At 34.7% G+C, this 13,341-nt stretch overlaps 1 protein-coding gene across 3 annotated transcripts in view; it reads right to left on the bottom strand.

The window, feature by feature from the left end:
* The window catches only part of Diaph2 (diaphanous related formin 2), a 765,516-nt gene that overhangs the window by 688,163 nt on the left and 64,012 nt on the right, over positions 1-13,341 (bottom strand). For all 3 annotated transcript variants that reach the window (XM_052735290.1, XM_052735298.1, XM_052735306.1), the window contains one exon: positions 4,803-4,907. In XM_052735290.1, coding sequence (XP_052591250.1) covers positions 4,803-4,907 — 105 coding nt within the window. The remainder of the gene's footprint in view (positions 1-4,802; positions 4,908-13,341) is intronic.

Raw genomic sequence — 13,341 nt, 5'->3', positions numbered from 1 at the left:
ATTGTTATACATTTTAAATGCACAATATCATTTTAACTTATACTTTTAAATTACAGGACAAATTTGTCATTATTGTTCTTTTGTAGGTCATCCTACTGTTCCAAGTATGAAATCAGTGTTTTCTATATGATGTGAGAACAAACAATGCACTTTATCTATAAAAATGCACATATTAATATGGAGGAAACAGTTCAGAAATTTCAAGAGATGAGACAATTTCTGACAGGCAGGATTGTGTTTAGGAAAACAAGAGGAACCTCTTAACATAAACATAATCTTATGCCAAAATCCAAATGTAAGTCAAATCACTGTTATCAGATTACCACACTTGATTATCAAGCAGTGTACCAAAAAGAGCTAATTCACCATTCAAAACTATTCATGTGACAACAGTTATTATTAATATGCGTTGTATTTTTCAGCTAGTGATTTTAAAACAAACATCAAATTTAATTGAAAGCCAAGTATCCTCAACTGAGTAAGATATTAAAAGATATAAAATGATAATGGTGGCTTCCAAGCAAATGATTTCAGAGGAATCCACAAGTCTCCAAATAGAGAAGCAAGTTCCTTAAAAATTCATTCAACACACTGTTTACAAGCAGTGATTATTTAGATGAATGAAAGCTTCTTTGGTGCCACTAACAGTCCTCTGAAATGAAAGATATGCTATTGACCTAAATTATTTCCTCCCACCAAAGAAGACAGAGGTTATATTTGTCCCTTGTTTCTTTAGTACAGACATGAGACCAAGAAGAAAGAATGAGAGCTTGTGCTAACAATTAAGACAGGTTCATAGTGAGTAAAACAACTAAAATGTGGCCCACTGAAGGCCTGTTTTTTTTTTTTTTTTTTTTTTGGTTTTTTGAGACAGGGTTTCTCTGTGTAGCTTTGCGCCTTTCCTGGAACTCGCTTTGGAGACCAGGCTGGCCTCGAACTCACAGAGATCCGCCTGGCTCTGCCTCCCGAGTGCTGGGATTAAAGGCGTGCGCCACCACCGCCCGGCCTGAAGGCCTGTTTTAATGATTCATTCAGATTACAAAATTATTTCATTTAGCTAAAGCACATGCAGAAATATATTAGATTGATTAGTGAAGAGAAGCAAGGAGAAAATACTTTGGTCATATCTAGGCTCCACTGTTTCACATTATCCAACCCATAGATGAAAAGGACCTGAGGAAAAATTATCTGATAATGGCAACAACAAAGCCATAATAAATACATGCATATTGACATGTATACTACAACTTTCAACTACTTGTTTTACTGGTTAAGTCTATAAAATTGTAGATATAATTGATCTAACTATTTTGGGTTATGTACTATTGAAGGGGTTTGGGGGAACAATTATAACTCTCAATGCCTCACATGTTGTCAAAAGTATAATCTGAGTTCTAAAATCTCAATTTCAAAGGTTGTATGTAAATTTAGAAGTAAACTGCTTTCTTCACATTGTCGTAATAACAATGATATGCAGTTCACTAATGTTAGGGCTCTGGTGAATAATGTTTCCTCATGAATGTCCACATATACTGTTAGGTGTATGCAATATCTTCTCTCAATCACTAGCACAGTGTGCCTCTTTCTGGATTATGGATCAGTAGGACAGCTTTAACAATACCAACAGCTTGTTTTCCAGTTCTGCAATGGCACTTTGAAACTATACAATCTTCTTTGTTATTTGTAACTAAAGAATTCATACAGGCCAACTCCCTCAGGTCAGGCCTAGAACCACACCTCCTACAATAACAAGCATTTGGCTCCAAGAGTAATAAAAACACATTAGGTTCTCCACATACCTATTTAAAGTTCACTCAACACTGAGTTACTCAATCTACTATTACTTTTGTACACACAAGTCTCTATTATAGGACTTCACTTTAAGTGTGTGGGGATGAGCAAACAATAGTTTTACAACATCAACTTGTGGTTTCCTTAATACCCTCTTATCCAATACTAATTGTAATAAAATTAATGATGCAACACCAAACTTTTTGTTTTAGAAACAGGTTCTGACACATGTCTGTATGTTGCTTCATTATTTTTTAATGGCCTTTCCCAGGAACATGGCTATTCCTCACTGAGCTCACTTTTCAACTGTTAAAATTCCACATAAAAGAACAATGCAGTTAGTTAAAGAGAAAACAAATTTTTACAGTAAAATTTAACTATAATCCTATATTTTACATGCAACTATGGAACATTTTTGCACTTTAACACTGGTTCTCCTTTTAGATGAGATCTTTGATTACCTACAAAGCCTTTTTTATAACATGATAGGTTTCATCATATCTGCATTAAATGAGGAAACATCTTTAATGAGTATATGAATATAATGAAAAAGAGTAAAAATATACAAGGCAGGCAAAGCATATTTAACACCTAATGAAAGCTAGACAGCAGGGCAGGAACCTAAGCTCCATACAAGCCAAGAGCCACACATTCAGTGATAATTGGTACAAAATTGACTGTTATAATGATGAACAGGTAAAAGCATTGTTTCATATTGAATGTTGTTATTCATTGAATGACATCCCTCTTATCTTTGAAAGGGAAAAATACATACACAATTTTCATAGTTTTAATGAGAGAAAACAGTACTAATTAATGTCTCTCCAAGGTGAGAAAGCTTCAAAACATTGCTTGTCAACAGGCTCTCATCCATCAAAATATTTGGCCCATGAAAAATAATAGCAAAAAAATAAATCTTGGAACTCTTGTGAAAGAAGAAGAGCTAACAAGTATGCTGAATGAGAAAAATAAGGGCCATCCAGTCAGTAGGACTAATTTTGTGGCTACTTAAAATGGAAAATTTCATGTCTTATAAAAAATACTCATTTCTATCATTTGAATAAAGCAGTTAAAATAAGCTCCTATCTAGCCTCTTCCCTTGCTCCACCTTTCTGTACCTCCTCCTCCCATTCTCTCTCCAGTTCTAGATGGAATCCAGAGCCTTAATAGGTTATGCAGGTGCACTTCATGCTAAGCTGGAGCCTCAGCCAACTGTTTTTCATTTCAATACAAAAATGAGCATAAGAATTAAAGGTGTGCATTTCTTTGGCAGGTTGAAGAGAACACCGTATGAACATAAATTAAAATATGCTGTGCATAGATAGTAAGTAATTATCCAAAGGTCAAGGAATGAGAACGTCATATAATCTTCATTATAGTCAGTCCCACTTACCCAAACACCACCAACAAATGAGCCAAAGAAGCTAACAAATTCCATCATTAAAACACCACATGATTAGTCATATATTATCTCTACTTTGTACTCAGATCTAGTTATATAGATTTGCTAGTATGCTTGCCTTTAAGCATTACAAAAACAACACTGAATATGTGCCCTGCATTTCCTAAAGCATTTTACTGGGAACAATAACTTGAGTGCAAAAATGAGAAGAGATTCATCAGAATTTCAAAGTAAAAACCCTATGCATCACCTAATTCTATTGAAAACGATGCTCATGGCAAATTTCACTTATCACTTGAAACATATTTCTGCCCTTGGATACCAGAACCAAATTAAAAAACATGTTGTTGCTCTGCTCTGGCAGAGCTGCAATGCATTATATTTAAATAGTTGAGCATTCAGATTTAGCTTGCCTAAAGTACAATATAGAATCAATACAATTACAAAATCCAGTAGTTGCTACTGGAAGCAGTGTACTAAAAAGTATGAATGACATAGCCAAATAATGTTAGAATATACTTTTACAGTGAAGGACATTTTCTTCAGTGGTCAATAATTTAAACGAAAATACTTTGTTTTAAATACAAGTGTACAAATACAGATATATAATATATTCACATACCTACATAAAAATTATGTATGTGTATGTATGAACACACATATATATACAAATATGCATAGTGATCTTATGAAATCTGGATATGTAAAATTCTTTTCAGAAATACAAGAGATATATTTTGTCTTATCAAAAATACATTTTTTTCCTACAAAAAAAAATTCAAAATCTGAAGGCTACTTTTCAAAGAGCCTTAGAAGGGTATCAAGAAAAAAATCAATTTTATTAAAGCAGTTAAGTTGTTCTTGTTGACAATAAATTCTTTCAATGAAACATGTTTAGGTTTTGAAATTCATACAGATTTGATTAAAGTTCCTGGTGTGTGCTTTCCTTTATATTAAAGTGAACTTTACCACATCAATTATGAGGCAGCTTGCACAATTTGCACTCAAAACGACAAAGCAAAATAAGAAAAACATTCCTAAAAATTACATGCTTCAATGTAAACTTAATTAAAGGTGGCTGTGCTGTTGGCATTTTCTCCCTCAAAACCGGAAAATTTTATGTAGCAATCTGTATAGTAGGTAGAATACCAGCAAAACACTGCCAATTTTTAGTGACTGCATAAAACCTCTGCCCTCAAGTTCACTGAATTCTGTCAAGAGATTTCCATATTGATCTCTTATTTATAATAATGGATCTTTCATGTCTAATGAACAGTTCAGTACTGAGAGGTATATGCAAAATATATAAAAGTGTACATATATCATTTCCTTAACTGGCAATATGAGTGCACTGAGGCAAGAGTTTAAAGAGATGAGGTTTGTTAACTTTTTTTTTTTTTTTTTTTTTTTTTTTGGTTTTTCGAGACAGGGTTTCTCTGTGTAGCTTTGCGCCTTTCCTGGAACTCACTTGGTAGCCCAGGCTGGCCTCGAACTCACAGAGATCCGCCTGGCTCTGCCTCCCGAGTGCTGGGATTAAAGGCGTGTTTGTTAACTTTTAAGGAAACAGCTAAGCTGATTCTGTTAGTGCCTGGGAAGTGTCCCTACTTACAGATTTTGCAGTGGCAGAAATATACTGAACAACCATCTCACGCTTGGTGGCAAAATCCTTGTTTCGTAAAGGAGCCTTCTTTTCTTCATTAAGGTTCATATCCTCCTGTTAGAAAGAACATTTGCTGTGAGGATGGATAAATTACTGCTTAAGTGCTTCAAAAGTGATTAATGCAATTAATATCTAACATCAAATAGTTTTTGGATAGTTCACTATTATTTAACACTTGAGATACCATAACTTTGTGTATATTTCACATGTATTCATGATCTATATTTCTACCTAGCTAAGCAGTGACAAGAAAAAATATTTAAAAACTATAGATATGCATTATACACTCCTAGCAAAGCCATTCATTTATCTCAATAGTACAGACACACACACACACACACACAAATTACTCTTTGGTCCATGCTTCCCAAGGACCACTGACACTCAAGAAACCAAATGTGATAGACAAATTTAACAGGAGACATAATCACCAAAGAAAAGTTCGCAGAAAGTTGCTATATATGAAAAAGGAAAAAAAGAGAAAATCTAGCTGACTGTGTGTGTCTATGTCTGTGTGTGTATGACAACAAAAACTATGTTTTGAATTACCTTGTATCAACCACACAAGTGCTTCATTATGAAACATCACACATGCATATAATACACTTTGATCATGTTATTCCCCCTCTGCCACTTCTTATCCCTACACTGTTCCTATAAACAATTTACTCTTATAAAATATCCCCTTGTGGTGGTATTTTACTTGTACTGAAATGTGATTTTAATTGTATGTTAATAAATAAAGTTGCCTGGGGGTCAGAGCTATTAGAGCCACAGCAAGTGCGTGGCGGCGGTGGCGCAGGCCTTTAAGGACCTGGAGGGCGGTACATACAGGCAGTGACAAGGCAATCACGTGTTTGGGTTTACAACCAATGAGAAGGCAGAACAGCTAGAGTATATAAAGACATACACACAGGAAGTAGGCCCCTTTCGGAGAGCTCTCTTGGCTGAAGAGGATCGCTGAAGCAGGAAGGGTGAGGCTCTTAACTCTGACCTCTTGGCTTTCTTCTCTGAATCGGCTCTGTGTTTCTTATTTAATAAGACGGTTGGTTATATCTACATCCCCTACTACTATTATTGTAGCTAGCAGACAACTGACTCATTACCTCCCCATTTGTGTGCAATTTAATTTTTGTTAATGTTTTCCTTATAAAGCTGGATATGAAATATATACAGAAATATTTTAAAAACTATATTAAAGTCGAAAGGCAGTAATTTTTTTATGTCTTCTTTACTTTTAAAATTGGAATCATTATTTATTAGGCATATACTACACACAAGGAACTGTGCTTGGCTATTAACACTGAAAACCTGAGAAACTGCTTTTACACTCAAATTAAATACTACTATTTATGAAGCAATTCCTGATCCTTAGTAAATGTTATGTATGTTTGTTGACTAAACAAACATAACTATTCATGATCTAATAGGTACAAGTAATTATAATGGAGGCATGTATAAGATCCTTTGAAAACATAGAACAGATGGTAAGGTCAGCAAAGATTTAGCCTGGATTTGAGTTAAAAAGGATGAGAAAAAATCTAACAGCCAGAAGACCAGTTAAAAGATTCCCAGTGGTCATCTGTCATTTTTGGCTGCCCAATAACATTTAGACATGCCTTCTACATTTTAATGCATCTTCACATTGTCAATTTCACTTTAAAAAAATGACTCCATATAAAATGCATTTGTCTACTTCCCTTATATATAATTTCAGTACAGACTTGTGGCTTAGTCTTCATCAATGAAATGCATTTATAAAAGGTATAGACTCAGAAATAAACTATGTGAAGAAATAGGCCATGAACAGGCCATCCATCTTGCTGGCGTGGGTGGCAACAGAGATGACGTAGATAGGGAGCTGATGGCAGCAGCCACACATTTTTTACTTAGACAGACCAATTGGTTCTGGAGTGGCAACAGCTCCTTAATCAGACTATATTTCACTATGTGGCTCTACAAGCAATTCCTATATTGCCATCTGGAGTCTATTGCTGCAACCCTCTTGGTTGAAGAACAAACTAGTATTTCTTAATACTTAATCAACTTTTAAAAATATAGAACAGGTATTCTTACTATCAAAAAACGTGAGATAATGAAGCATTTCAAGTGAATACTGTTAACTGTCAAACTAAAGAAATGATAGCTGGATCAAAGGAAATTAATTTAAGAAGCATGCAAATGTTTCTTGAAGAAGTCTGCATTTTTTTCAGGCTAAAATATACATATCAGCTTCAATTTATGTTCAGGTGACATCACTTAGACTCTATCTCTACCACTCTAAAATATTCTGAGGCTTCTCCTTCATCTTGAAATAACATACATCTATTCATCCGACCTTGGATTTTATGGTGTCACTGGCTAAGCACATCATTCCATAGCCTCATATTGTACTTGTTTTTATCAAAATTCCTATGTTCTCTCCACACATGTTGGACTATTTCTGTACTGCCTCAAAACATTCTGATGAAATTCCTGTCTGATATAAAATAGTTACAATGAATCTACACCTCCCAAGTGCAATCAACTGTGCAATTGTCAGCATATTATGGATTTGTAAACTTCCCAATATAGCATGAAAGGGTAGTAGTGCCATCTCTCCTTCCAGTGATATTTCTACATTAGTACCTCCATTTGATTTTTAATGGCATATACTACAGTGGTCAGGCAATCAAAGAAGAATGGCGTTGTTAGAAAACAGGCAAGACGATAAGAGGAATATAAGATTATATACCTCAGAGAATGCTGTCAAGATTGAGTATGATCATACATATCAAGCCTGGTGTACATTAACCATTACGCAGAGAATGATATCTCCCTCTAAGGCTATCAATTCCCACCCGCATTGCGCAACCTTTTTTTGCTTAACCCTTTATACTAGGTTGGCAGTGACTGTTACACGTACTATATAATTTCATACTTCCCACAATTTTTCATATGATGCTGCTCCCTCTGCCACTTCTCCCTCTGTGAGCTGCTGCTTCCCACTTAATCCATATCTGGCCAGTTCTTACAACGCCCCACTTTGAAATGGGAACCTTCATCCTGTTCTTCTATACTAATTTTATTTATAATTAACACTTTGTCATCGAACTATCACCATAAAACTCTAAGGTAATTGAAGGCAGGAACTTACTTATCTCAGCAATCACAGCCAAGATCCTGGAAGTAAGCACTTACTGAATTTTTTTTTTTTGAGCCTGTGTGATATTTGAGAACTTTTCTTTAAATATTGTAAGTTGTCTCAGAATCATCAGCATTTTTTTCACTTATGAAATGGCTGCCTACATTGGTTAGGAATGGGTAGCATTCATATGAACAGAAGAGTCTATAATGACTCATTTGATTCTTATATAAATAAAAAACATAGTACTAATTATGCAGCTGATACCTCCAAATCATTAACTCCAGCTTTATAATACAATAATAAAACTAAATAGAGCAATACTCATAACTCAATATTAACTCTAAACAACATAATTGAATATGAAACTACTTCTGAACACAGAGTTCTTTGATAGTCAAAACACAAAGCAAGTTTTAAGCATATTTCATGTTTGTTTAATATGTCCACAATATATGAGGAATGCAGTGTTAAAAATGATGTTGAAGTCTACATAACTGATCACTTAGAATAGTTTTCAATTACACCATATTTGTAAATATCATCTCTTTTCTGTTTTCACATCTCATACAGTTATCTCTCTCTAGACACATTCCTTTACTTCATCAAATATTGTTTGAATTTTTATTGTTTTGCTTTTATTTCATTTATTTGTTTGTTTATTTGATTATTTATTTATTTTGGTGATGGGGCTTGAACTTCATACATATGCAGCACGTGCTATAACACTGGCCTACACCTGTAATCCCAAACATGTAACACTAAAGTGATGAAGAAGGAACTATATAAAAGTACAGTCAGATGAGAAGGTTAAAAGTTACATCAGCTGAATATTACTTCATTTAATCTCTCATTCATTCTTTCTCATTCCTCTCTGGTTTTCTCTCTTTCCTCTACCTCCAAATCTTAGGCTAGAGAAATATGAATCTTTATGGAAAATTAATTAATGGCACCCTAGTACCTAAAATACACTAGTATCAACAATGAGTATAATTATTTTAATGCTTTGTGTTTTAAAATTAGTAGAATTTTATAATGTTATTTAAACAAATAATTTCCAAGGTTGTTTGGGTGGTAGGTAAGTTTGAGCTTGGTTGTATTCTGTTTTATCGATACAGGATTTTGCTGTGTAGCTCAGGCTAGCCTAGAACTCCTAATGCTTCTGCTTCAATCTCTCAGGTATACATGCCTATCCCCAAAACTTTATTTTTTATTCCAAAATTCTAGCTTCTTTGAACAAAAAAAGAATAAAATATTTGCTTCTTAAAATCAAATGAAAATATCAGAGTTTTTTATGTAATTTAACCAGTGGCCAGTTAACCTGGCATTTATCAACTGCCTTAAGTTTTCAAAAGATTTGTGTAGCTCTATTAAACTATATACACTGTAGCCACATAACATATAAGAGGTCAGGTAGAAAAACAAAATCAAATGGGTAAAGTGGAAAAATAGTACATCTGAATATAGAATGAGGCTAAAGGCAAAGGCAAAGCATAATATTACGGGAATATTAATAAGTTTGATACACAACTTCCTCATCTATTTCTTTTTTCAAGGTCCTGTTAGAGGCCTACACCCGAGATCATGTATTACATAAAAAAACCTAGTATTTTCACTGCTGAATTGTTAATTATGAGTACAATCTTCAAGCAATGTTTCTAGAGTAGACAGATTACATAAAGGATCCACTAGGGTTGAAAAATGGCAGTCATTCAAAAAATTAAAGAAAAGATTTACTAGTACTTAACAGAGAATATACACTAGATTCCTCTTTGGATCCATAGGTTTGAATGGTACATGAAGTGGTTTAAAGGAGCAGTGAGATATTCACAACGCATATTTATTCATGTTCAGCATACTACAACACACTACAGTTAATGTTAGGTATATTTACTGATTATTTTATCTACTTTCAACCAAATAAGCCCTGAGAAAATGGAAACACAACTCTAAGTGACTGCTATGAAGACAACAGATTGAAGATAATAGGATAATATCAATAATGCAAGCACACGGGAGTAAGAAGATAGGGGACTGCTATATCTCTTATTCGTAATTCTGAGTCTTTTATCCATTATCACATAGTAAAAATAACAAAAATCTAACTCTAATGAGCTGTCTCCATAAGACAGAAATGATTAAAGTAATCATTTGAAATACAGTTACATATCAATCATGATGATGACCTTCACTTTATGTGCATATTATACTTTAAAATATTAGGCAAGGGTAGTAAAAGTCCACCTCAAATTAACAGGCCATTAAAATCCTAGCAGCCAGAGCATGAAGGAAGCATCTTCAATTTTCTCAGCAATAATTAGAATCACATGATCTAAATCCTGTACCTTAGTGATAGTGTAATAACTTAATGGAACATGTTTATGTGCCTCTTTTGAATTTTCTTTAATAGCAAGAAACAAAAGGCCTCACAGCAGCTTGGAAACATTTGGTAAAAGCAGCTGAAATAATAAATGCAAAACTAAAAAAATAAAATGCCTTCCTTGTCATCAAATACTTTCAGAAGACAGAAAACACTGTCAAAACAAACAAACAAAAAAAACATACCAATATAGGTATTAGGAAAGTAACTCAAGTGTGGGACAGTTCACTATACAGCTGTTTTGTAAAATAGCTTATAGTTGTTTCAATACACACACACACACATATACACCACTTTTCTTGGGGTCACTAAGAGAACAATTTCACAGGGAAAACATATTGCCAAAATAAAAGCTGTAGTTAATATGATGCTTTCAGAAAAAAAAAAAGAAACACAAGTAGGAAGAATTCCTGAACACACTTACATGTGGAAAACTCCAACAGTCATTGCAGGAAGTATTTTAATCCAAAGTGCACAGGGTGCTACACAAATAAAGAAGTCAGCTTTTATTTAAAAAATAAAAATAAAAAGACAATAAAATAAAAAAAATCAAGCCAGCCAGGGTGATATCTCACACCTATAAATCTCGCACTCTAGAAGCTGCAGAAGGAGGATCACAAGTTCAAGGCCAGCCTCGGGTACCTGATGAGTTCCCAACTAGTCTCGGCTATAGAGTGAAACTATCTCAAAAATACATAAAAAAATACAGTAAAATATTTACATGATTTTGAAATGAGGTAGGAAGCAGACATGAAAATATTTTCTCACTAACCATACTAAACAATATAAGCTAGTATCAGAATGACCAATGTATGTTTCCCCTCACTTGTGGTTCTGAGATTTTATATAAATATGTAAAATCATGTATGTGTATTACATGAAAATAGATGTGAAGTTGTCTTGGGGGAAAAAAGGACTAATTTAAGTTGGGAGGGTTAATAAAGGGGAAGCTAGGAGAATATGAAGAGGGCAAAAAAGCTAATCATACAATCTGTACTTGTATGAATACTTGAAAATACATTTTAAAAAGAAATAATATATTTTCTCCCTATAAACACATCTCAGGTTATTGCAACATAAAGTTTTTTAAAGCATAATTTAGGCATTTCTCTTTTAATTTAAATTCAAGGGTAACCTGGGCTACATGAGATTGATCCAGTCTAATAGAGAAACAGAGTCAGACGGTAGAGGCTCACACTTTTAATCCCAGCACTAGGAATGTGGAGACAGTAATATAAGGCAGGCAGAGATAGGAGTCCCCCTGTGGTCTGAGGACTCCATAGAGGTAAGAAGTCTCTCTAGAGGCTGGCTCCTTTACCTCTCTAATCTTCAAGCATTTATTCCGATATCTGACTCCAGGTTTTTATTATTAAGATCAATCAGAATTCACGATAGAGTCTAATTAGAAAGTTGATTAGCTTGGACTGTTTGGGAGGCATCCAGCCAGTGGGACCGGGTCCTGTGCTCATTGCATGAGTTGGCTGTTTGGAACCTGGGGCTTATGCAGGATCGCTTGGCTCGGCCTGGGAGGAGGGAACTGGACCTGCCTGGACTGAGTCTACCAGGTTGATCTCAGTCCACGGGGGAGGCTTTGCCCTGGAGGAGGTGGGAATAGGGGGTGGGCTGGGGGGAAGGTGAGGGGGGGCGGGAGGGGGGAGAACAAGGGAATCCATGGCTGATATGTAAAATTAAATTAAATTATAAAATTTTTAAAAAATCATAAAAAAGAAAGAAAAGAAAAACAACCGAAAAAAAAAAAGTAACTGCTTTTCAAAGAACTTCATGTGGAATGACACATATTGGCTGACCCAACTTCTATATCAGTCTTCTGCTGAAATCACTGTTAATTCTTTCTTCTTAGGGCTAGATACTGTCTGGAGTAGACAGCCGTGAGGATGGGGATCTATATATGAATTACATAGAAGAGAAAATTGAAAGAGTCTATGTCTCTAATAGCATTAAAGACTCCTTCATTGACATGCACTCGGACCCATTAATATGCCATGCCCTACTCATTGCACAGCTGGTTGTCGTCTGGAATTTATTTGTCCTGGTGAAGCTTGACGAATGGACTGGATTGATAAAAATCAATGCCCTGAGTAAGTTTTTGCTAACTACTTACTTGTTCCATTTGAACTTGCTTTTTGTTTTCTGTGTTTTATGCATGTGAGTGTTTTGATGTGTATATGTCCGTGTACCACGTTTGCCTGGTGCCTTCAGACATCAGATGAGGATGTGAGGTTCCCTCAGATGGGAGTTACAGATGGTTGTAAACTATCAAGTATGTGCTAGGATTTAAAACCAAAACCTCAGGAAGAGCACCCTGTGCTCTTAAGCACTGAGCCATCTCTTCAGCCCTGAACTTGGGCTTCTTTGTCAGCTTTTGGCTTTGACTATGACTTGATATAGCCAAATACCAAGATAAAATGAACTTTAGAGAAAAGTAGTCTAATTGTTGCCTGTTTTAAAGCAAGACATAAAAAGCATGGGCTCACTGTCAGCACCCAATAAAAACAATCATAAAAGCAAAGGCTTTTGTCTGAAGAAAGAAATTCATTGGGGAAATCTCATTCATTTAAGGTTTTCTCAATCTTGACTACGCCTTCATCTTATAAGGAACATAACATTAGCATATGTACATATACTCATAGTTTAATATCAGACATGTCGAGGTTACTTGCAGAAATATATATACATATATACTCACAAATGAATTCATACACACAAATTTAATTTTATATATACTATTTCCCAAGTGAGGAAGAAAAACCAAAAAGTTTAAACCACTGCATCAGTCCTAAGGTTACAAAGCTTTTTTGTAATATGTCAGTGCAAGGTAGTAAGTGTTCTAGGCTTTGCTCACTAAATAGTCTTTCTTTTTATTCTTTTCTGGGTTTGTTATTTTGTTTCAGTTTGATTTGGTTTGGTTTAAGTTTTTGAGACAGGGCCTGTGTATCCCAGATTAGCCTTGAATTCTCTATATA

This window comes from Peromyscus californicus, unplaced genomic scaffold, assembly GCF_007827085.1.
Source record: "Peromyscus californicus insignis strain IS unplaced genomic scaffold, ASM782708v3 Scaffold_10__1_contigs__length_136768540, whole genome shotgun sequence".
In the NCBI taxonomy this organism is placed as follows: domain Eukaryota; kingdom Metazoa; phylum Chordata; class Mammalia; order Rodentia; family Cricetidae; genus Peromyscus; species Peromyscus californicus.
Note: the sequence above shows the minus strand (reverse complement) of the source record. Positions and strands in the feature narration are given on the sequence as shown.